The sequence below is a fragment of the Lagopus leucura genome, unplaced genomic scaffold, assembly GCF_019238085.1.
Source record: "Lagopus leucura isolate 7727_CA_CO unplaced genomic scaffold, USGS_WTPT01 Super-Scaffold_100004, whole genome shotgun sequence".
Lineage (NCBI taxonomy): Eukaryota > Metazoa > Chordata > Aves > Galliformes > Phasianidae > Lagopus > Lagopus leucura.
Window position 1 is genome coordinate 11,221,686 of NW_024962264.1, and position 24,789 is coordinate 11,246,474.

The window sequence follows — 24,789 nt, forward strand, 5'->3', positions numbered from 1 at the left end:
TACTGCAGTGGCTTTCACTAGTCCTGTTATCTGCCACTTCAGAAGAGAAAAAATAAGTACAGAAACAACAGTCTTCAGCCAAATGCTCAAGAGCTGGTCAGGAAGAAACCATTTAGGTTTTTCTACCATTTAGACACTGCTAACGCCTACAAACAATTAGTTGAGCAAAATGACAACAGCTCAGGAGCAGCAGTCTTCCTCAGACGTTATCAAACTCTGCCACCCAATAAAAAAGCAATCAGAAGTTCAAGGTGTCAGAACGATTTGCAGAAATATTTCCTATGACATATCTGTTACCATGTTTACTGTGTAACAAGTATTCTCAAATTCCCCCTAGAGGTGTACAAGAGCGATGTACAAATAAGCTGTTACAATCTACAGACCATCAAGCCTAATAGAAAACACTATAAAACACTATAGTTTATAAAACGCTATAGATTCTACCTCCCCAAGACCACTTAACAGAGGAACGTTAACTTTTGCTCTTTAAATACAAACACACTATCATAGTATTCACATCGATTTGAATGATATCGTGCTATCGATTAGCAAACTGCATCTACAGCCATGGAGGATGCAGGCCACTGCAGACAGCCAAAATATCTGTGACAAAGCAAAGAGTAATTATCCTTATTGAAGGTCATCCATCAGCAACTGCTATCTGTAAGCCTCAGTGGCTCCCAGATAACAGAACATCTTACCTCCTCCTTTACCGGTTATTTCTTTAACAACTGACAGCCACCACCTGAGCAGAGGACATACATGCAGCCCTTTTGACTTTTCATTGTCTGTGACTAAAAAACTATCTTCACATCAACAGCAGTCTAGGCACACACTAGAAAATTCTTTAATGAAGTTCTTTAGGCAAGAATAGAAAATAAATATCAATGACACTATTGTGAAGTCCTTCCACCAGTTACCCTTAAAAAAAAAAAAAATCTAACATGTCAACCAACCAACTCAAACACTGCCATAAAGAAACAGCACAAAACTAAAAATGTCATCTGCTTTGCTCTTTTTCCCAATGGCTACTGAAGCAGTGAGCTTTGCAGCCTGCTCAGGAAACCAGCATGTAGGCAGCAAAGGTTTTCTCAGGCGAGATTTTTTTTTTCAAAGGAATATAACCCTCTTAGAGAATGCTTCCTTAAAGCAGCCTCCTCCGTTTTACACGGATGAGGTTCAAACATAAAACCTGTGCTGATCACAGATGAATTAAGAAGACGAGCAACTCTCCAAGCAAACAGTTTCCAAGTGCAGTTTTTCCCAATCAAGCTTTTTGCTACCAGGGAACCTTAACAGGCGTTCTTGCACCGACTGTGCGTAGTAAGGAATTGACATTGCAGGCAGGAAATGATAAATTAGAAGTAATTGCTAAGGCTGTCATTCATGAATTGTGGGCCATTATCTCTTAATGCATCTGGAATCTCAGAGTGAGCAGCTTGCAATTCACAAAGCACTGCTATGTTGCTGTGCCACACATTGGGCAGCAGTCCAGTAATGAGTCGATAGAGGTCCACAAATGAAACGCACAGCTTCCCATTTAACTCAAAGATGAACCAAGCTACCTCTGGCTGAGGCACAGTAAGACATGTCACTGCATCCCCTGATGTCACCGCTTTTCTTGCTTAATGTTTTTCCTTGAGTTACTTGCATTTTACATTTGGACACCTGCCTTCCAAAAAATGGCTTTTATTTCTCCCTAAGCAGGTCGGTTTACCTTGGTATACAGTTCTACTTAATCACAACAATGAATGCAAATCATCCTTGGGATTTGTGATCTGAAGCTATCTTTAGCAATTCCTCTCTTCCATAACCTCTGAACAGATAGTACAGTATCTCTAGAAATAAAGCCTTTGCACTTACAGGAAACAAGAGCTACTCCATTTGGTCATTCACTTCCAGCCATCACTTCAAACATTTCTAAAGGAGAGAATCATCCTTTGTATTCATGCAAAACAAACTCTTAAATAAATTCAGGATGGAGTTACACAAACTTGAAGATTCTCTATCGACTTTTCCTTTAGCTCTTAAATCACATCTGTTGTCACTTAAATCTCATCACATTTTTCATTTGAACTTATTCAGAGCACTTATTATGCACACTCACTGCTCATTCCCATTAATTAGCCTTGCTATTTGTTGTAGTCAATAAAAAGCCACGGTCACTCACCTCACATAATTTCTTATAGCAATTTTCCAAGGCAGATGAAAACCCTATTGGAATTTTGTACATACCTGCTATCATCAGACTGACCATACTGCAGTACATACTGTTGCTACTCCACCTATCACTGTAAGTTACTTTATTTCTAGATCTGCTGTCACACTATTTTTTCCTAGAAATTTGCAAATAAGGCAAGAACTTCGACTTTTGGGACCTCCTAGGACTAGAGGACTCAAGAAACTCCTTAAGTCAAGGACTCTTCGATTGTTAATCTCTGGATTCCAGAGACAGAAACATTTCTCCCCTGAAGTGAGGAAGAACCCACCTGCCGATATTCCCTCAATGCATTATTTATGCCTGAGAAAAACTACTGCTAAGAAGTACACAAGAATTAGGCTCCAGGTGCTTTGGTGTACAAAACTAAAAAAAAGCGGGCATCGTGAAGCAAAGAAAAAAAATAGCATTTGTGAAAAACAGATACCACAGGCACAAGTGTCAGAGGAAATTTTACTTGGCTTCCAGTGAAGTATTTCAATGATACTCTGTGAAAAAAAAAGGCCTTGTGATTCAGTGGGAACAATGAGTATAAGATGAAATAAGGACCGACTGCTTATTGCATGAATCCCTCCCATCCAATGTTACAGATGATGGAGGAGTCACAAAGAAAAAGAATTGTAACTGCACGATTGCAGTTGTATGCAAAATTGATCAAGCGGTGTTAACTTTACTATTTCTTAACTTGTGAGCGCTCAGCCTTCACATATCTTTCAGGACAGAATTCTTTAATTTTGTAATTAGAAGCAGATACGACACAAGAACTTCCTTCATCATCTGGGCAAAGGACACGTGACAAAAGGCCAGCACAGTATTCTCAAAGCTCATTTGTATGGAGCTGCAATTTCTCACAGGCTGGGCTGCCATTTTTCCCACTTCATGCTCACCAACTCCCTTCTCGATATGCAATAACGTATGTTTGCGGTAGGGAGGGACAGATGCTCCATCTCAACAAAGATCAATGTGGCTCCAGGGAGTACTGTAGCATCCTTTCTCTGATATTAGACTTCACTATCCTGAGGCTGTTTCCTATGCAGTAGCTTGCCACATCGCTGGCCTGTCTTTAAGATAGCTGTCTTTAACTTATTTCTTTTTAAGATGAGGATGTATATATAAAAGACATACCTGTCCAATAATAAGGGGGACTACAACAGTCATAAACAGCTGCGAGAATATAGATGTAAAAGGCACAGAGGAGGATGATCCAAGCTACAAAATAAAAATATGCCATTAATATTCAACTTTCTCTTAGCATCTGCAAATATATAGTTACCGCGCATTCATATACTTTTATTATATGCATAAAAACTTGGAAGCATGTGCATGCATACTTAATTATCAAGTCCTATGAAGGCATTTGGTATTCCACAGTAACAAAAGTAAAACAATCCCCGGTTGATCATGTGGCAACGTAAAAAAAATAGTCCCATCAATATTCATTTTATTGAAACCCTAGTACATGCATCTGCAACATAAATCATATTAGTGTTTGTACAATGACAGTCTAAAAAGACAGAGAGTGAACATCTTCCTAACCAAGCCATTAGCTCAGCAAACTTTACTGTTTTCTATACACGTAGCAAGCAACAAAAAGATAGCGGTTATTTTGTATTGCTACTATTTCTATTCTGAACACAACAGTGAAGAAATTTAGCCTTCACTTCAATAACATTACCAATGAGATATCTACTGAAATCATATAGCTATCCTTTCACCACGACAACAACGGGCATTCTCTTCAAATATGTGATCTCTTCATTACTATTTTATTCTTTAAGATGCAAACAGAGAAGGTGAACCAAACCAAGTTAAACCAATTTCTACAACTGCAGAACGCTTAGGAAAATATTCTCTCCTTTTTCTCCCATTTCATACTACGTCATTTAAAAGTTTCAAGCAACTTAATTTAACATTCTTTTAACAGTAATGGAATATACATTAAGAAAGACATAGTAAGACAACCGAAAATAGCATTATCAGAGCTTCCACAGGCAACTGTTTGCTTCAGAAGTAGAGCAAATGACATTGAACAGCGGATTTCAGACTCACATCATTCTGTATCTTGCACATCACTTTAACAAATGTCAAAATAATGGCAGAATTCAGATTTTTTTTCTAAATGATGTTGATCTCCTAAAACATTCTCACATACGTCACTCTTATAAACTGCATTCTGACTGCATTACACTTTTCACACATCCACCACTGAACGCTACCTGCAGGCAAGATACACAAGGTGATCATAGAGAGGGACCAAATGAAGTCTACTGTAAACATATTCCATCACTTTCTTTCATATGTCCCTTTCTGAATATACTTCAGGTAGAGAACTTTGGACAAAGCATAGGTGATACAGCTACGTGTTTCCTATGTGTTACTTTAACAGGCAACATCAGGTGAGATTCAGTTTGGCCATTTAATAAATGAGAGCATCTCACTTACTTTGTTTGCAACCTCATCACCTCCAATTCTAACAACAGGTCTGCAAGTAAGGTGACAAGCAAGATCACTGAAGATTACAGTCCGAATTTCCCACGGTGGCAAGAGGGAGAAGTGCCTACTGGAGAGGATTCCACACAGGTACCTAAATCTATACAGCATGGTTATCCCGTCCCCAAAGGAAACGCGGGGCTTTCTGCATGAACCTTTGCAGAGAGCAGGGTTTCAAAACAGCATCACACCACACTTATGGTCGTCTCCTTGTTTTAATCCTTGTAAGGAGCTTCTGAAATTTTAAAAGGTTGATAGTTTTTCAAACTGTAGACTTTCACTTTTTTGCTATGAGCTGAAGAGTTAAAAGCATTACTTACTCTGTATTCAAAGAAGCTTTTTCAAGTGAAAGTGAAGATTTTTAAACTTTAAAATCTGCCTGAGTCACAGAGGAGAGAATCTATCTAAGCCATCCACATGCCAGGCCCGTCTGCACAGCTTCATGAAACCGTGATGCTTTGACAGTGGCTCTTAGGCATTTTTATCAAAACACAGATTGTACTCCTCTGACTGTTTTAAAGTTTTATGCTCAGTGGGTGTACAGTCAAGAAAGAAAAGCTGTTTAACAATAGCTGTTTAACAATACAACACATTGCTGAAAAAGGCAACTAGCCAAACCACAATGGCCTTGCCAATTACTATTTTTAATATTACTTCAAATATAGCATCTTCAAGTCGTTGTAGATTCACAAGCACTTAATGCATAGAGGGATTTACTCAGTTATTTTCCTTACAGCTAGAAATTGAACTACAGATACTGAAGTGTGATACTGGAGGAAATCACTCACATTACAGCAGATTAATTTTTCTAGGAGAAATACAATTATTCAGAGAAACAATGTTCTACATCAAGGTGTGATTTACCACCTTCTCAACTTCAACCCACCAACTTGGGCTCACCTTGCTGTCACCTGGACAAGCAAAAGATTACCACAGATATTTCAGCTAACTGTCGTGTCTTGACTACATTTTAAACAACGCAAATATTCACCAATCGGTCCATAATGTCAAAGCAAATAAGTGATTCATTAATTCTTGTTTCTCCCAGAGGAGGTGAGTTCCTCAGGCACACCTGGTTTGTAGGAACAACTCCCCTCCTCAAGAAAAAGCCAAATTTTTTTGCTTCTAACGTGACTGCTTCCTCTCCAGGACAATCCTATGACCATATTATTTTTGATCCTGCTTCAAGCAAATAACTGAGAATCACATTACTCTGCATCTCCAACTCCTTCATGAGTTTCTATAGAACTGAACGGAGTACCTCCTTTTTCGGGTCCTTCAGAGGTTCTGATACTCAGAAGAAAAAGACTTCATTACTCAGACTCCGGCAAACAGAAGATAACCACAAGGAACCACACAGACACAGGGATCTGCAGTTAACGGATGCATAACTTGAGCACAACTGCCTCAATGTCTGTAGTAAGCAGACTCCTCAGCTCACCTATGTGAATGTCCCACGGATCTCATGCACTGCTCATGTTTCAAACTAACCTCAAACCCAGCCAGTTAGGAATTCAGCATTTCAGGAATAGAGGAAACAAAAAAGTTCATAATTATTCTGATCCAACCAGAAAGGTTTGATCCACAAGCGTACATACATACAGCCACAAGTGTAAATATTCTGTCTGAATAACTCTATTTTACTTACGCTTTGGTTGGATCAAGCTAAATTCTGTAGTCTGCCATCATGAAACAAGTGCAAAAAAAAAAAAAAACCAACCTTAAACACATAGATCTGCACCGCACTAAAATCAGCACTTGGTTAGAGATCTGACTTGGTTGCCCTCCTTCTTACAATGTCATCCATGTCTAAATATCAAATTGTCTTCATACAGGAAAAAAAAAATGGAAGCCCTGTAGGAACAGATGTAGAAACAGCATAGATTCAAGCTGCTGATTTATAGCTCTACAGAGAAGAATCTGCTTGCAATCTTCTCTCAAGGAAATAAAATGTATTATCTTATCAAAAAATGATCAAAAATTTTCATGCCAGCACATTGTAAAAAGCGCTTCTGTATGTTTAAATGTTTTATGTTTTATGTTGCAAAAACATTTTTCAAAAGAAGTCTGATGCTGTAAAGCAAAGGTCACGTTCTATACCACACAACAGCATGTCAGTGAAAGGTTTATTAATGAATGAAGGCTGACTGAATAAATACTCAAAAACATTAAAAAAAAATACACTGAAAATTCCTTCTTAAGGAAAGGAACAGGCGCTTTTCCCTCTAATCATCTCAGTGATTTCAGAAGGCTAACTCACATGAGAAGGGACTGCACCTTCTGCAAGAGTTTGCTGGATATGGCTGTAATAAGAGACTTCCAGGCAGATCCTTCTAAACAATTCTGTCACCATGCAGCATGTCAAACCTGACCTGCAGCGTTCTCACTAATTCAGTCCTAGACCTCTCTTCTCAAGAGACTGTCTGTTTAAAAAAAAAAAAAATTATTTAGTGGATTTGTTTATGAGTTTGCAGTGGAAACACTGGCTTATCCTTAATTGATAGGATGTACTTCACTGGTTGCAGTAAAAACAAAACAAGCAAAACAAACAAACTAAAACCTTGGTTGCATAACACTAATACAATTAATTCCACTCTCAGGCCTAGCCTGCTCCACAAGCCAGATGCTCCCTCCAACCAGCCTTCTGGCTGACCGGGGAGGGATCACAGTGGGTGTTCCCAGACCTACAACTGCCACTGATTGAGAAGACACACTCCTCCTACCAGACATACTAAATTATAATCCGGTGTCACATGTGTTGCACATATTGAGTCCACTGCAGAGGCAGCTGTCCTTTGGGACCTTACTTTTCCAATGTTCTCCTCCAATTGGCACGTTTCCTCAGGTTGGGTCATCATACTCTATCATACCACATCACCAGCCAACTTCAGGCTTGCCATTTGGTAAGCACCGACAAGGGAGAGAAGTGAGGTGAAAACAGGAAAGAACCGAGGGGAGGCTCACGGGCTGCTCTCTTATATGATACGTTTAATTTAAGCTTCTCATTTCCACCTTCAGTTCAGGCTACTCTGATACCTGTCTTTTTAAATTGCCTTCAGCGCTGTGATGCCACTGCTTCTAGCCACTCTCATCCAGGCCAGACCCAGCTGTCCCTGGACCATGCTCCAGCCCCTTCACGACCTGCTGCTGAAAGGAGGCATTAGGTGACGTGATTTCAGGAGAACTTGGATGGGATACTCTTCAGTAACGAAGAGCAGCAAACAGGAGTGACCAACTGAACGTCTGAAGATGCTTCAGCAAGGCAAGCTATTTACATTACCTTCCAAACAGACAAAAAAAAAAAAAGGCAGTAGGTAATCTTTCTACCCTTCTGTGAATATAACCTTGTCCAGCTGCCAGATTTCAATTTACTCAAATCACAGGAACTGCAGAAGCTAAAATAGCCTTTTTGCCTAACATCTCACTAATAGTCTAAACAGAGCTGCCTGGTCACTAGGATGTTTTTTTTTTCCCCTCTGTTGCTTTAAGAGCATTCCCAAGCAGTGGTTAAAACACAGAATCCTTGAAGTTGGAAGGGACTTTTGAAGGCCACCTAGTCCAACTCCTCTGCAACAAACAGGGACATCCACAGCTACATCAGATTGCCCAAGGCCTGATCCAGTCTCCAGAAACAGCGCATCAACCACATCACTGGTTCCAGTAACTCTGTTCCAGTAATTCACCACTGTCACTGTAAAATATTTTTTCCTTACATCTAACCTAAATCTACCCTCTTTAAGCTTGAAACCATTTCCCCTTGTTCTACCACCACAGACCCTGCTAAAGAGTCACTTCCCTTCTGTCCTGTAGCTCCCCTTTAGATACTGAAAGGCCACAATAAGGTCACCTTACAGCCTTGTCTTCTCCAGGATGCGCAGCCCCAGCTGTCCCTGTCCCATAGGTGAAGTGTTCCAATCCATGGATGATTTCCTCAGCCTTCCTCTGGACACACTCCAACAGGTTGATTTCTCTCCTGTACTGAGGACTCCAGGTGAGGTCTCAGCAGTGCAGAGCACAGGGGGAAGGATCACCTCCCTCACCCTGCTGGCCATGCTTCTTTTGATGCAGCCTAGTTGATTCAGTTGACTTTCTGGGCAGCAAAGGCACACTGCTGACTCACGTCCAGCTTCCCATCCACCAGTACTCCCAGGTCTTTTTTGGCAGTGCTGCACTCAATCCTTTCACCCCCCAGCTTTTATTGGTAATGGGCACTGCCTCAACCCAGGTGCAAGATCCTGCATTTGAATTTGATGAACCTCACAAGATTCACCTGGGCCCACTGCTCAAGCCTGTGGAGGTCCCACCCTGTGGAGACCTAGATACCTCCAAGTGGCATAGAGCAGCTGTGTGAGGGACACCAGCTCCCAGAGACAGACCAAATGCCATTAGTTCTGAACCAGTCTGCTTCCAGAGGGAGCTAACAGTAGGAGAGGTTTACCACTGAGGATGGAGCTTCTTTATCAAAAAAAGAAACAAGATGTGACATTCAAAAGCAAATAAATTCCTGTTTCCTACCACTAGCAGAATAAAAAGCATCAGAAATAACAGATTTAAATTTTAAAATAAAGCTTTTAATTCTGCCTATCAAACCCAGCAAATTAGAGAAAGGTACTAGATATACAGCAGAGCTCATGTTCAGTGGTTTGGCAATCATGTATTTTAACAAATATATCTTTTATTGTTACCCTTAAACATTAAACACAAACATAGATATCTCTAGTTCTCCTAAGGAAAAGAAAAAATATGTTCTGGTCTCTGGAATCTTGCAATCTCTGGAAGTTGATTTGGCACAAGCAGGGAAGGCCCCACAAGCCTAACTGTTGGCACATCTCCTGTGCTGTTAAAAAAAAAAAGTTCAAGTTTCATAATCAGATATGCAGAACAAGAGAAGTTGACAAACTCAACTTTAAAAACAGGGTTTTTTTTGTTTTCATTTCTTTTTTTGTCTTTCTTGATTGGAGGAAGAGCCTGGATATACTGAGTATCTCTTTGTTGAAGTAGTTTCTAATGTTATGCTGGGTTTCTCTAAGACACATTAAATATTATACCAAGCCAAACGCAGTTGTCAATCTCAAAGCCTTTCATGGAGCTCTAAGAGTAACTGTAGGTATTCTCTAACTGTATCAGGGCTCTCCCACTTACAAACAGGACAGTGATCTTCAGGACCCGTGTAACAACATGAGATCAAACCTATAGAGACACCTAAGCGGGAGGAAGATGGTTAATACCCCAGCAGAGCTGCGACTTCAGGACTAGCACCCAAAGATTCTGCTACGAGCATGGGGTAACTAACTGGAAACAAGTGGATCAGTACAATTTAGAATCTGCAGTATTATGTTCCCATGGAAAAGGCAGTGGTGACATACCAGAAGAAATAAATCGTTTAAAGTAGTTTGTACAAGACCTGGATAAGCCCTTGTGAAGGACACCGTGCAACTGTGCACAATTGGCTTTACCTGAGTTGAAGAAAGAATTTCAAGTGGAACAGGTGCAGGAAACATCTGAGAACGATGGGTCTACTTGATGAGCTATGTCTACTTGATGTTAGAAGAGTGTGGTTTGTTCAGCCCAGCTGAACGAAGTCTCGGAAAGCAGATAGGATGCACATCCAGTCTGAGTCAGAAAGATAAATCTCACAGATGTGCTATTCAACTGTGCGTTAACTCTGAGAACAGAGGCAAATGGCTAAAAAAAACCTGTAACAATAACAACTTGAAATAAAAAGGCTTCTACTTATCAGACGGTGCAGAGAGCAAAAATCTTCACTTTCAATATGCTCCATGTTGACAAACTGCACAGCATGGAAACGAAGAGGACCGGTCCCTTCCAGCTCCCTGGTTCTATGCATCCTATGTGTGTTCAGGGTCTGTTGTGTGGAACCAGGATGCATACATAGGATTCCCTTAGCACTGTATACATGTAAAATTCAAAGAGCAAATAGAAGCCCAAAAGAAAGTCCTCTGCAGAAGTGTCACACACTTTAGAGCCTTCTGCCTAGACAAATTCACAATAATTTGTACTTATATGCACAAGAGAAGGACCCTCTATTATTCTCTGACTGTTAAGTGTATACAACTTCACATTATAATGAAGTCTTAAAAGCTGAATTTTAAAAAGAAATCCAGTGATTGTGCTAGTGTGTCACAACAGTCATAAAAAAGATCTTGTTACACGTAATGGGTTTGGATCAGATCAGAGTACTTTGTCTTGTCAATGATTAAAGAGATAGCAAATAGCCAGGTAAATAACCAGGTGGAAACAACGATGCACTTCAAATCTTTCACATGAATGACCTGATCTGTTAACAGCTAATGCACTGTGCTGCTTCTCCCCCACTGCTGTAATCAGCCTTTTGTCACATACCAGTGAAATCCATTATCCACAATCTCCTTATCAACTTCCAACGCTTTCCAGCTATTAAATATTTGCATAGTTAACAATGCGTTTGACTGGCATCTATTCTCATTTACAAAGTGTGTGAGAGAGAAAACAGAGTAATGTGTACAATTCCTGGGTTGGCTTTTTTTTCTTTTTTTTTTTTAAAGAAATGACAGCTACTTTTAATAAAAAGATTGACCTGAAATACCATAGCATTTGGTGAAAACTTCAGAATCACCAACAACTTTCAAGACTGTCTTTTAATTCAAGGATGGTGAACACAGGGGAACACTTGAGAAACTGCCATATTTCAATCAACATCGAGTTTCACTGATGTCATTATTCAGCACTCATTTTGTTTTTTATCCAATACTTGCTCAGGATTTTCTTCACTGACTACTCGCTCCTGAATTCCTAGTACTTACAGCTTCACCACTGCAATGCATCATAAAAATAACTACTATGAAATCCAGAAACTTAAGAAATTGCCAGAAAACAAAACATCGCTGAATAAATCCAGTAACGAAGCAAGATGATAAAGCCTCAGGAAGATTGCATCTTGACACAGATGTCACAGCAACCCCCTTTGGTGAAATAGCAGACATGGGAGCAGCGTATGACAGTCACATGGAGGTTTTTGCCAAACGTATTTTTGAAAACATGCATGAATTCTGCATTGGCTTTTTAACATTCCATGCTAACTGGTTTGCAGGCACACTTCTGAAGTGCGTAAGATGCATAAACATCTACAACACGTACTTATCTGTAGTATTTTCTTTCATGGCTTTCAATAACAATTCACAGATTCACACACCTGACTTAGGTTACTTGGATAGATTTCTGACCGTGCTTCCAGAAGCTGAAGAAATCACTTCTGTCATGGCACCGAATCTCAATAGCAACAGTGACATTAAGACAACAGCAGAGCTGAAATACCACGCCACAAAATGCACAGCATGACATTTGGCTCCAACACACGTGCAGATTTTCTTTTACATACTTTGACAGAAAATACAATCAGTGAAGTCATAACACTTCGTAGAGTTGCAAGTCCATGTGCTCAACCACGTCTCAGGACAGAGAGGAGAACCCTGTTTCAGAGCAACTGGAAAGAACTGGACCGATGCTCAGAAGAGAATTATCACTACATCCACTACAGTATCTATGTTCACTCTGATTCCAGGGCAAATCCAATAAACACAGACCTTTGTGAGGAATTAGGGCTGCCCTCCACCTGCATAAATCAAAAACATGGAACCTCTGAATGAAAATAAACGTGCTTTCATACCTATTTCTTCTCTTCATGTCTAAAGTTACCATCTAAGGACATGCATGGGTGTGATGATCGCTACAACTGCTGCAGAGTGCAGTGCTTCTAAAATTCCATTATTAAAATTATACATTACAATGAGTTTTTGACAGCTTGAGGTTATCAGAGAGATCACAGCAGTATTACCTCCACAGCATGACGACATCTCTCATTTAACTGTTTTTTAGTAATGCAAATGTGGCCAAATGCAGTATACTTATACATTCAAGTCATAAACGCTTACAGGTGGATAGGAGTCAGTATGTCTCAATCACGCTTCAGCGCGGATTGCAGTTTCTTTAACCTGTATTCACATAGGGTTAAGTCAGTAAGTCTGAGTGAAGAAATGCAGGGTTGAGAAGTGAAAGCTGCAGCGTAAGATTCAGGTGAGGTTCTCTTAGCTCAACTTGCTGCCACGCTCTGCTTAGTTTTTCTCCTCCTAGAACGAACACTGCTCTCAACATTCACACAGAGATGTGTCACGACAGGTGGCTGTTTAAGCCACAGTCCCATTAAGGTTCCAAGCCAATGAGTAAACATTTTCTCTTGGGATTACATGAAAAGGGGGAATGTTATTACACTCACAAAAGAAAAAGACAGAACAAGTCATATACTAACTGAAGATGGACATTCCTGTTCATGTCCAAATGATTACATTCCTCGGGAATTCCTTCATCAAATCACAAGCATCATTTATTGATTTAGTTATTTCCAAAAGCAAAACTTCTCCTGCATTACCATTCTACTTTTTCAGGTGTACTTGTTGCCTGTCCGTCTGCCTCCAGAACATTCAGTTCTGTTACCTCTGGTTTCAGCTGAAGATCTGAGCTGACAAGAGGAAGCAAACTTCCCTCAGTGCTTTGTTACGCAGACTCCTAACCAACACTAACGAAACACTGCAGAACGTTGCAAAGAAAAGTGAACAGCGTAAACCTATGTAAACTTGAAACTGATGTATCTTACAGTAGTTGGTTTCAGCACTTCTCACCGTATATAGGAACCTTATCCAGTTATGTATCGTTTGTGGGATGCTGTCCATTCATAACACCACTACTGAGAACATAATATATTAATTGTTAGTAATAAGAGTTAATGTGAAGATGATGATATTGCAGATTAATGCATCTCCATGCTGAGATTCAACAGCTCATTAGGCGAAATGTGAATCAGAGGTACCCATGGAGAAAGCCATGATTCTTTCAAGTCCAGCTAAGCATTCTCAAAAGGATAATTGTCTGATAATTGCATGCACAACACTTAAGGTTTCATTAAATCAATCATCACCTCTTAGAACGCTTTGTTTGAGTAAGCTTTCTAACCAAAGTTCATAGCAGACAGTACACTTTTCAGTAACGTAACTGACAATCTTATGTTTGACACCATTCATTTCAGCTAAATTATTTGCATTTAATGCATTATTTACAGTAAGTCTCAGGCCTTTATCAATGCTATTTGGACAACTTATATTTTCATTACCAGGCAATTAGGAACTGAAAGGGCGGTACAGATCAATATATTCTCTGGTGCAAAAGGCAAAATTTAAACCATAACCACGACCAGAGCTTAAGCTATATAAATAATAACAAACTAATGGACAACAATTTATTTTATTTCTGGCAACACTGAGCACATTCGAGACACTACATATGGGGAGCCTTAGAAATAGGTCCACTAATTCAATTACAGCATTCAGATTATCATAGTACGACTCTAAGGAAGAATTTGTGCCAAACAGCACCAAATTCATGAATCATCTCTCACTGAAGGCACTGAGTTCAAAGAACCCTCAGTGTTATTCACCAGAAGCCCAATTCAGCTACCTTGGAGCTAAACGGCAGTTCTCAAATTTGAAAATTCCACTCTGTATTAACTAAGCACTAAAACTTAGTTGTTTCTGACTGCATGTGAAATGACAGGCTAGAAATATACAAACTATGTGCGTGATGCCACTACACATTAAGATCACATGTACCAAGGAAATTCAAAGGAAAACTGGAGCAGTTCACAACAGCTAAAGGGTTTGACTGTCCAAACCACAGGGTGCCAAGGCACAGGAAGAGTATAGCGGGGCATGTGCATGCCGGCCCCGGCACCTGCCGCTGGATGACTGAACACTCACAGAGAACCTCATCTCAGCAAGGTACGCACACAGTGTGACCTGGATGGCTGCTCTTCACGGGTCAATTCCTCAAAGATATCAAGGAGTTTTAAGTGTTTACACACTCTAAAAAGAGTCCTTAAGTTTTGGGCTTTCTGACAAAAAGGCTGCAGCTTTTGCAGCTCTGCCATCCCCAGACTAGTTCACTACTCTGACCAAAAAGTAGTTCATGTATTTTACCTTCCCCAAAAAGAACAGATCCAAGTTCTGTTACAAACAGCAGGAACGTGCATTTACGTGCATTTTACAAACTTCTTATACAGTCATCCGCAGGGCTAGTGGGAAGAACAGAAGCATATGCTTTGCCTTCTGGTTCTTGCACACACTCAGATTTTTACTACCTCTACTGAGAAGTATCAGTGACACCTGCAATTTATGGGACAGAATGTTTTGCTATCTGTCCATAAAGTCACAGAAGAAAAGATTTTATCTTGCTTGAAAAGTCAGGCAGATCACTCATTAACATTCCCATTTCCACAAGAAATATAGCCCAAGGTTAGGCTACATGGAGTACCATAACTCAGGGGGGTACACCAAGGAGAAAGCTGAAGAAAAAAAAAAAGCTGAAATTTCAGTCACTTAGAAACTAAGTCATGGGTTTCCACGACTGTGCTTGCCTAGCAATTACACATTCCATTCAGGAGGGAAGAAGAGAGGAAGATATGAGAGGTAGTTAGTCTGAAATCAATTTACTTGGAGCAAGAACAAAGCAGCCATTTTTCTTGGAACAATTATATTTCTCAATGTAAAGTAAGTATATGGTTGTACGTGTGAGGAAAGCTCTGCTAGCACATAATGTTGATACACAGCACATTGATATACATGATACAGACAAAGCTGCCCTCGTATAACCATAGCTATGCCAGTTAAATGACAATTTACTACAGTAAATTTAACTACTGTACAATAGCAATCTTCCTGTGCAGCTTTACTGAAACAGTAGCTGATGTTGTTATAAGCACTCACACACTACTATTTATTCCAGTCCAGTATTACACACTATCACATATGCATATGATACATCAGCAGCTTAAGCATCCCTACTAAAAACAATACGCTGTTTACAAATTGGTTCAGACTAAGTCCACGCTTAGTCCTCTTTCCAGAGTGCTGGGTTACACATTGTATCATTAGTAAGATAAACCGAAAAGACAAGTTCTACTTCTGAAATCCTGGAATTGCTGCAGGCTGTTTCCCTGCTCTTCACAAAGCCAAAACCAGCACCAAAACAGCAAGTTCTCCACAAGCTCCAGGACTTAGGGATATGGGTGTCACCGAAGAACCCTCATCTGCCTGTTAAAGTTCCTCTGCTCTGTGCTTACTAATCTCTTTATCATTCTGAAGATAAAACTTCATCTTCACCCTTTTCTTCAGCCACACACTGTGAAGAACCAAAGCCCTGACTGAAGACAGTTAACAACTGAGAAGGCCTTAAACTAACAAGAATCAAGTGCCATCGCCTTACCAATGTACAGAGACTCCGGTCATTTATCTGATTTTGACATCATTTACATTCACCACAAAAATGCCCATGAGCACAGTTGCCCAAGAGCACAGCTGCACCTCGACAGTGCTCTCTGCAATGGGCCTGTCATCCACTGTGTACCATTACAAGGTTTTCTAGCTTCTGCACGTGAAAGCTCTCCAAGCGATTTCCTAGCTGGATGACCACCTTATGCAGGCAGCCTGTACTCAAGACTCAGCTTGACCAGAAACGTATGATTTTGCGATGCTGCAACAACAACAGGTTTTGTTCCTCCCAGAATGAAGTGCAACAAGGACTTGCATTCATTGTGACACACTTCTACAGTCCTAATGGAAGCCAGTTCATTTCAAACATCAACCAGAATAATCTCCAGTTATTTAAGCACTGTTATGTATCACTCAAGTTTTTACCTTAAGTATACGGATTATACATTAAAATAACATCTTAAGATCAAAATACTTACAAAAAGCAGAAGCAGAAGTGGAGTTATAACAATGCCCTGGAAGAAAAAAAATAGATTTGTGTATTAGTCAGGGAAGCAGAATGCACGTCGTACTTTGATACATGGAAATGCACAATTGTCATTCAGCATCATAAAAATTACATGACAATGAATTTAACTTCACCCTTCAGAGAACTTTTTTTTAGGAACTGTACATCAACCATTTTGGGAACCACGTTCATTACAAAGTTATTAATTTTAATTTATTTATTTATCTCTAGCCTTCCCCATTTTGGACCTAAGCCCCTCCAATCCAGGAAGCCTGATAAAGAAAAAATACAATTATCTCTATAACTTCATACCTTCATAACAAATACCGTTCTGTACAAATAAAGTTACCTTCAAAAACATAATAAAGCCCTCCCCTCACTGTACTGCATCTTGACTCCAGTTAGCCACCCGTCCTTGTGATCGATTCCCATGCTACCCAATCGCAGGTCTTCATCTGAGCAGAAGCCACAAATCAACCGTGATGAGTTTGGTGTCGTGACTGCATAATACAAGCTGATATTCCCCATGGAAATGAGCTGAGATCTCAAAACTCACTTCACTTGATTAGACTTCATGTCTCACTGGTAGAAGACAAGTCTTTCATCTAATTTAATCACACAGGACCACCTCAGCTTTCCACAGCCCCCTGGCAGATGCAAGCAAAAGGATTTTTTGTCTTCACTGACAAGGAACAAGTTTAAAGCTGATGATTGGACAAAACAGAGGGTTTTAAGTTTCATGAGACCAATTCTTAAAGTGAGTTGTTTGGGTTGGGAGTTAACATGACATGCTTCAGTTTCATGGCTGCAAAAAGCAATTCCCCATCATCCTTCCATCTCACTTCAATATTTTATTATTGCTCAATAACATTATTTTATCATTTAATGCATGCTAATTCGCAGAGGTTGCTCAGAACTTCTCTAAGACAAGAGTGTTCTTCATCCTAACATTTCTCAAGAATAATTCCTTCAGCTATCCACAAACTTGACAGTTTCAAGTCCAAAACTTTCATACGCGCATCTACAGGGATGCTTATTTTCTGTTTTGTTGTTTGCTTTTTCTTGCCCCATATTAAAAACAACCAAACAAAAAGGCACTTTTTCATCTGTAACAGCCCTCTACTTAAATATTTTCGAAGCTAATGTAAAGGAAAACCTCACGCAATTAGCGTTCTATTTGTTTTTTGAAACCTTGTCAAGACACTGCTCCAACAAAACACAGGAAATGCACACCACAAGGATAGAGCAGGCAACAGGTAAGCTGTGCAACTTGAAAGCACAGCAGAATTTTAGAGTGTATTTTGAAATAAATACTATATGCCACATCTGGCTGCCCAACAGTCCAGCGATCCATAATCATTTACCTTTTTGCAAATGTCACAGCTGAGATGGATCACAAAAGACGAGATAGATCAAGAAAAACAAGCAGCAGTAAGAATTGCTTTAGGGAGTCACTTACTGCCTACAGGGAGACCTATACTAACATACAGATACAGTTATCAATAAACATAGGTGTTCAAGCGCATTACCTGAAAACAGGGAAAAATATTGAGATAAGGGTGGAGGCAGTAAGAATTGAATTTGTGCACAGCATCATCTGCAACACTAAGATGAAAGATAGGATAGCAAAATTTGTATGAAGTGGATGCGGCTGTTACTCCATAGAATGAGCCGTTACTATGAAAAACTGCTCAGTATACCAGAGCCAGACCTCCCTGTTCTTCCCCTTTTCCCCACGGGCAATTATATTGCATAGCTCAGAAAGTACCAAGTGCCTGAGTAGTTCCTAAGCACCCTGAAATTTTGGGATAACGGAACACCATAACAACAGGTTTCCAAGTTCAGACACTTCTGGGCATGTGCAAAGAGAAGCACAAATCATAGAACATAGAATCACTAAGTTTGGAAAAGACTTCCAAGATCATCCAGTCCAACCATCCACCTATCACCAATATTTCCCACTAAACCATGTCCCTCAGTACAACATCTAAACGTTTTTTGAACACCTCCGGGGACAGTGACTTTCCGGGCAGCCCATTCCAGCACCTGACCACCCTTTCAGAGAAAAAGTCCTTGTTAACTTCCAACCAGAATCTTCCCTGATGCAAATTGAGGCCATTCCCTCCAGTATTCTCACGAGTTACACTGGAGAAGATAACCACTTCACCAAAAGCTTCCTTCAGGCAGCTGAAAAGAGCAATAAGGTCTCCCTTGAGCCTCCTTTTCTCCAGACTGAATAATCCCAGCTCCCTCAGTCACTTCTCATAAGGCTTGTGTTGCAGACCCCTCACCAGTCTCGTTGCCTTTCTCTGAACACGCTTCAGGGACTCAAGGTCTGTCTTTTCTAAATCTGATGGAACCTCACTGATGCAGCACAATCAGCCACTGCATGTTTCGTGCCTCAGCACATTGCAGAAAAATGCAGAGGTAAAAGCAAAACAAGCTTTTTGTTTTTTGTTCTTTGTTTTAAAGCTCCACTTTATCCATCTGACTGACAAAGACAGCATCCTTTCTCCTTTAGATGGGATCTGTGACTTGGTATATATTGAGGTTTGAGATATTTGCACAATGGACAACAACCACTGCAAGTTCAAAGTTTGTAATGTCATAAACAAAATGTTACCTCTGAGAGAGCAATGCTTCCTCATAACTCTGTAAGTGGAGAGGAAGAGAATACCTATACATATTTACTGCACTTGTTGAGAATTCAGCCTTCAAAAAGTCAGTTCTTGCAATGTTTTGCAAAGTTTTGCTAATGAAACCTGGAGATCTGAACAAGCAGAAGCAAGTTTCCTGTTGTCTCATCACAGAAAGGGTGTACAATTTGAACTTGTCCATTTGCAACACACAGGCAATTCTCTGAACAAAAAAGATGAACAATTGCACAGTAGAGGAGACACATTCTTATTTAAAAATAGATGCTGTTGTTTAATCAAATTAATTTTACGTTGATGTTTCGTTTTGATACGGAGTGCTAGTTGGAAAAAACAAGGACTACATTAACACCAAGGATTTTTTCCACTCAGCAGCACTGCATTGACTGTGATGGCTTCTGGGTGCAAGACTCGTTAGCAAAGCAAGGGCTTTCAGACTGACCAGGAGATAGAAGAGAACAGACTAACTTTGTGTACATAGAGCTCCTCAAGGTGGGCTATGAAAACATTTGATGCACTTCTATGTGCAAAAGCCAGCCTCTTCAGGTTTCTATTCCAGACTTGAAGGAGGGTTTACATGACTAAGGCATATCTAACAGAAGGTATTGCCTTACCCTGCACACAATGCCTCACTCCAACTCACTGCCTTTCCATCAGAAGTGCCCATGTACATACAGAGTACATTCACCTTAAAGCCAAACAACACAAGCTAATGATGACTATTTTCATTTCTAAGGCAAAAACAAAGAGTAATTCCCTATGAAGGAACAGAGGATTGCGGTTATCTGATCCCTTTCTGCTCGTGGGAGCAAACAAGGACAATGTGTTCTGCAGTGTGTGCTGCAATTACCTGTGAAGGAAAACAAGGAAAACAAAAAAAAGAGGCAAAAAGGAAACTGAAAAAGGGAAAATAAATCTAGGACTTTTAAAATATTTTGACTGTGAACACCATCAGAGAGAAAAGGTATCTAAACTGGACTACTACTTTCCCTGATTTGATTTCCAGGCAAGTGCTGCCAGATAGCGTATAAACAGATTGGAGATTAGCACTTCCAGCAGAAGCTGAGCATCTGCCCTTGAGAATGAAAGGTCATTGCACAGTTTTAGCATCTTCAGAGTTCGGGTGGAGTGTTAAGTTTTCTGACTGCTGCCCACAACGGAGTCGAAGTTGTAAAGTGACTGCTGTTTGCTATCAGCAGAAAACTTTCAAGAAATCCATTTACACCTCTGATGTGAAAGACTGACTGAATATATTTCAACGACTTCAGTGGAAGAGAAAAAAAAAATAAATCTCAACCTGACCAGAGACACTGATACAAAATAGGAGTCGGAACAGTCATAGTAGATACCTGTAAATACACTTTATAGCATGTATCATGAAGCATGTCTTGATGTTGAACTCTCTTAAGAGACTTTAAATACACACGTCTGTGTGCGTGCACGTGTCCTTTAACAGAAAAGATGGACCCAGAGATGCGTTTAATCACTATTTGCCCTATATAGATAAAACATGCTAAGAAGTTGCTTAGAGGTTTCATTCACTACAAAACTGCTACAGAACAGATACTAAGAAGTGCTCTCTTTCTCCCAGGGAATATGTAGAATCGATAGACGTAATTGGCTGCCAAATGGGAAAGCAAAAGGAAATAACATGATGGATTGGCATCTATGATGGCAAATCATTGAAAAAGAAATTATGCAAATAATAAGACCAAGGTGGGCATAGGTCCAAAGGGACACATGGCAGAAGACGAGCAAGGATTACTGTAATGAGGCATAAAATATACGTCAACTTCCCTTCCTCTCCTTTACTCACACGCTTCCGTGCAATTTTTCTTCATTCTCCCAGGTCAGCAGTGTGACACATGTGGCAATTAGGAAGTCAGAAAACAAACAGAAAAGCAACTTCTAACCAAAGCAGCCTCTGACTCGTCTTAGGAAATACAACTAGGAAGCACAGAAATGTCTATTTTCAGAAATCAAGTTCCATATCCTAAAAGGCACCTCAGAGCCGGGCACAAAAGGAGCAGAAGTGTAAGCAGCATCAAGTTATAAGCTGAATAAAGGCTAGTAAAAACCGTCTGCACAGCACTTGGATTACTACTGATTAAGTAACATGAGCCAACTGGCTATGAACTCTGAAAATTTCTTTGTAGAACAGAAATAAATGACAACTGAAACTACCTACATCAGCGGACAACAGTTTCTTGTTTGCTCCACTCCTGCCCCAAGTCAGCGGCAATTTTTGAAAAAGAAAGATGAGGACCCGCCTACCTGCTGCCCAACAGTAGACAAACTTTGTAGCTTTGCTGTTCACAGAATGAGATACAGGCTTTACCCTGAAATATCATTTCTGTTATTCCCATTTCTTCTTGTCCCATTTGCTCTCTCAGTTCTGTGCTTGAAAATGGCACTCCAAGCCAATTCAATCGATCCGAACGAAGCAGCGCACGCCTTCCCTTACCCTCACCACTTACAGAAGGCACAGCTCCACAGTCCCACATTGTGAGCCCAAGTCCACTTAAGACACCACTCATTGGACAGGATATTATGTTGTGTACCCTCTGCACTCTGATTTAAAACGTAGCTGATCTATTCTGCACTCATCACAGTTTCAGACCTTATATAAATGTTGACTCCTACTGCTGGAACAGGGCTTCACATACCTGGATAAGCAGCGAAAAGTTTCAGGAAGAATTTGCCCTTACCAAAATCCCACTTAGATGGAATGGCACACAGCCTCTAGACAAACACCACAGAAAAAGTTCAAAACCTTCCTGCTGAATAAAATTCCTTGGTTGGAAATCAGAAGAGCAACAATAGCAGCAGCTAGAAGTCAGGTCGAGATGGCCTGTACAAGTCCTCGTGAAACAACCATTTTGTGCTGAATGGAGTTGCAACAGCAAGATGCTGCGCGGGCAAACGCGTATTTTGCACATCAATTTCTGAGTATTAAACCATTTTATTATGATTTCAATCCTGTTACTGAAGTAAATTGGAAAATATTTCAGCACATTATTACACAAATCAAGTGACTGCAAGAGCCTACACAAGATAGTCTTTTTCTGGGTTCTTTAAACAGCTTTTAATATTTATCTAAGCACGGCCATAAAAAAAACTACGCTGCTCGTTTGTTTCTACTTGAAGACAATATTGAAGATGACAAATTTTCGTTGAATTAGACGTTGAGCTAGGTCTCTTAATTTCCATGCTAACACATACTTCCCCCCTTTTCAAACTAAACGTCCACATAAATGACATACTTATTAGTTTTTATCTCTTGCCTTTTCAGAGCTCAAGTTAGAACCGCACTATCTGCTATGCTTACCATTTCAGTCACTGCCCTCCAATGCAACTCCAATGTTCTCGCGCTCATCCCCCACGGGCATCACAGAGGCTTCTGATGCCAAATAATCAGTTGTCTTACATTCTCCAACTTTATTATTATCAAAGTTAAGTTGCAGAAAGCAGTCTTTTAGAAGTCCCCTACTGCACATCCCTTCCTTTGTCAGCTACTCCGAGGATATTGGATCTGAGAAGGCTTATAAAATAACAGGACTTTGGAGTGAATTTTTTAATTTAGTTCTTTATTGTACTGTTTTATAAGAAATGATTTATCTGAATGCAGGGTGGGAAGAACAAAGGCTTTATGAATTGATGTTTTTCAGGACACAGATACATTCATTGTCCTCGCAATGAATAATACGAAAATAAAGAAGTATATTGAAACAAAGCATGAAGCATAAAAAAAAAAAGCATCAAGTCAAATTCACACATTTTGTTAATTCCACACACTGTAGCACTAAGGCAGTGGATTTTAAGTCAGAATTAAAAATAGTTTCGCACTACCCTAATCCAAGTATAATTACAAATACGTACCATTACAAATACGTACCTCAACAATAGCTGCAGCTCATTCAATTAGCAAGTTATGGACTTTAAGAACAAAACCGTAACATTACAAATGCTGTGTCAAATGGCTTTTCTTTTATTGAGGGGACAAAATAAACCACATTTCATATCACGTATGAGATCATGCACAGCGCTTTGTGAATTGTTTCAAACGTTGCAGCATCACTGTTCTGTTGTGACAGTACTGAAAAGCACACCAGCAATATTTCACAAAGGTAAAACTCCACACAGTTATAGTTTGCCTGGCTTCCCAGCAGAGGGCATCTTCAACACGTGAGAAGTTTTCCTCTTAGCCAGCAGTAATTCAGTAAAGACCTTCTAAAGTAAATATAAAAACTTCCTTGGGCTTTGAAAGCATTACTGGAATAGAATCCAGAATGATGCACAAAACACAAAGACATTCGAACCTGGGCTGGAACTGAGTGCTTCCATAAAATACCATGACGTCTCACAGCCTATGCTAGAACAGCAACGCTGCAACGGTAACAGAATAGAACTGAGTTAGGCAGGAGCTGTCTAGCAAGCTGCATCTGTAGCTGGGAAAACTGCTCCTGCCTGCACTTGCCTTCAGCTGTAGCATTCCCCCTGCTGCTGCACGTGACCAAGGGAGGTCATGAAGGGCCACGGAGGAGAAAGCCAGTTGCCTGCTCAAACAGCTAGCACCTTCCCTCAAGCTCCCTGCTGGTGCTCTCCTGCACGAGGCATCAAGGCAGGCGTCCCGCTGACATCTTCCATACATTCAGTGACACTGCCAAGCCTGCAGCTCCAGCTGCTTCCCATTGCCTCTTCACTCACTCTAGCTAACTGTCAACCTTGGCCTCAACACTTCCTCCCTCTCCTTTTACATCCCACCCACCAAGAATCTTTCCTCACATGGACAATACTTTTCCCTAATTCCATCTCAGTAGCTGCTATCTGTTCCTACTCACACATTTCTTACGCAGTGTCACCGCTTAGTGAAGACCACTAATCCTATACATTAACATGGGAACTGAATTCATGTTTTCACAAAGTAGGCCTTCCCTAGAGGAGTCATGAGAGAACAAAAAGGGGCTCTTCTCAGCCAGCCACACCTGTGCATTTTCTGACCTACCTCCTTGCCTTTGCAGAAATCATTTTGACACTGCTCTGCTCTCTCTCCTATGCAAGAAGGTTCTCAGCTCCCCTAGAACAGTTGCAGCGGGACTGAGGAAGAACGCAACACAGTCCGGAGAATTCAGGTGCCTGGATGTGTAAGCATGCAAAATGAAGACAGAAGAAACTTAACATTTCTTCTGCACTACATGCAGTGTACGCTAGTGCCATGTTAAGAACATGTCACAATTTCTCTTATGCTTTGTGCATAGAAAACAAACGCACTAACATACTCATTTGTAATGAAAGCTATTTTTCCATTTAATTTTAAGGTACGTTTTCTGAAAGAAGATGACAGACGACCCAGATTTCTCCTGTATTTGGATCTATCTAGATTAAGCATCAGATCTTAATTTTAGTTAATAAGACAATATTAATAGCAAAACACGCCAGACAGCATCCAACCCGCTTCCACCAAACCATTTCACAACATAAAGGAAGGCACGCTAGATGGTGCTGTGGGACCTTCCAGAGAAAAGAACTTCCTCCTCACAGAGAAGTTACACTATCAAATTAGCCATCTAATCGATTCCATGTTTTGAAACACATTGAGGAGTA

At 40.3% G+C, this 24,789-nt stretch overlaps 1 protein-coding gene across 2 annotated transcripts in view; it reads right to left on the reverse strand.

Annotated features, from left to right (window-relative positions):
• The window catches only part of SLC10A7 (solute carrier family 10 member 7), a 148,083-nt gene that overhangs the window by 34,909 nt on the left and 88,385 nt on the right, over window positions 1-24,789 (reverse strand). For both annotated transcript variants that reach the window (XM_042870852.1, XM_042870853.1), the window contains 2 exons: window positions 16,503-16,538; window positions 3,344-3,427 (listed from right to left, as the gene is read on the reverse strand). In XM_042870852.1, the coding sequence (XP_042726786.1) occupies window positions 3,344-3,427; window positions 16,503-16,538 (120 nt within the window). The remainder of the gene's footprint in view (window positions 1-3,343; window positions 3,428-16,502; window positions 16,539-24,789) is intronic.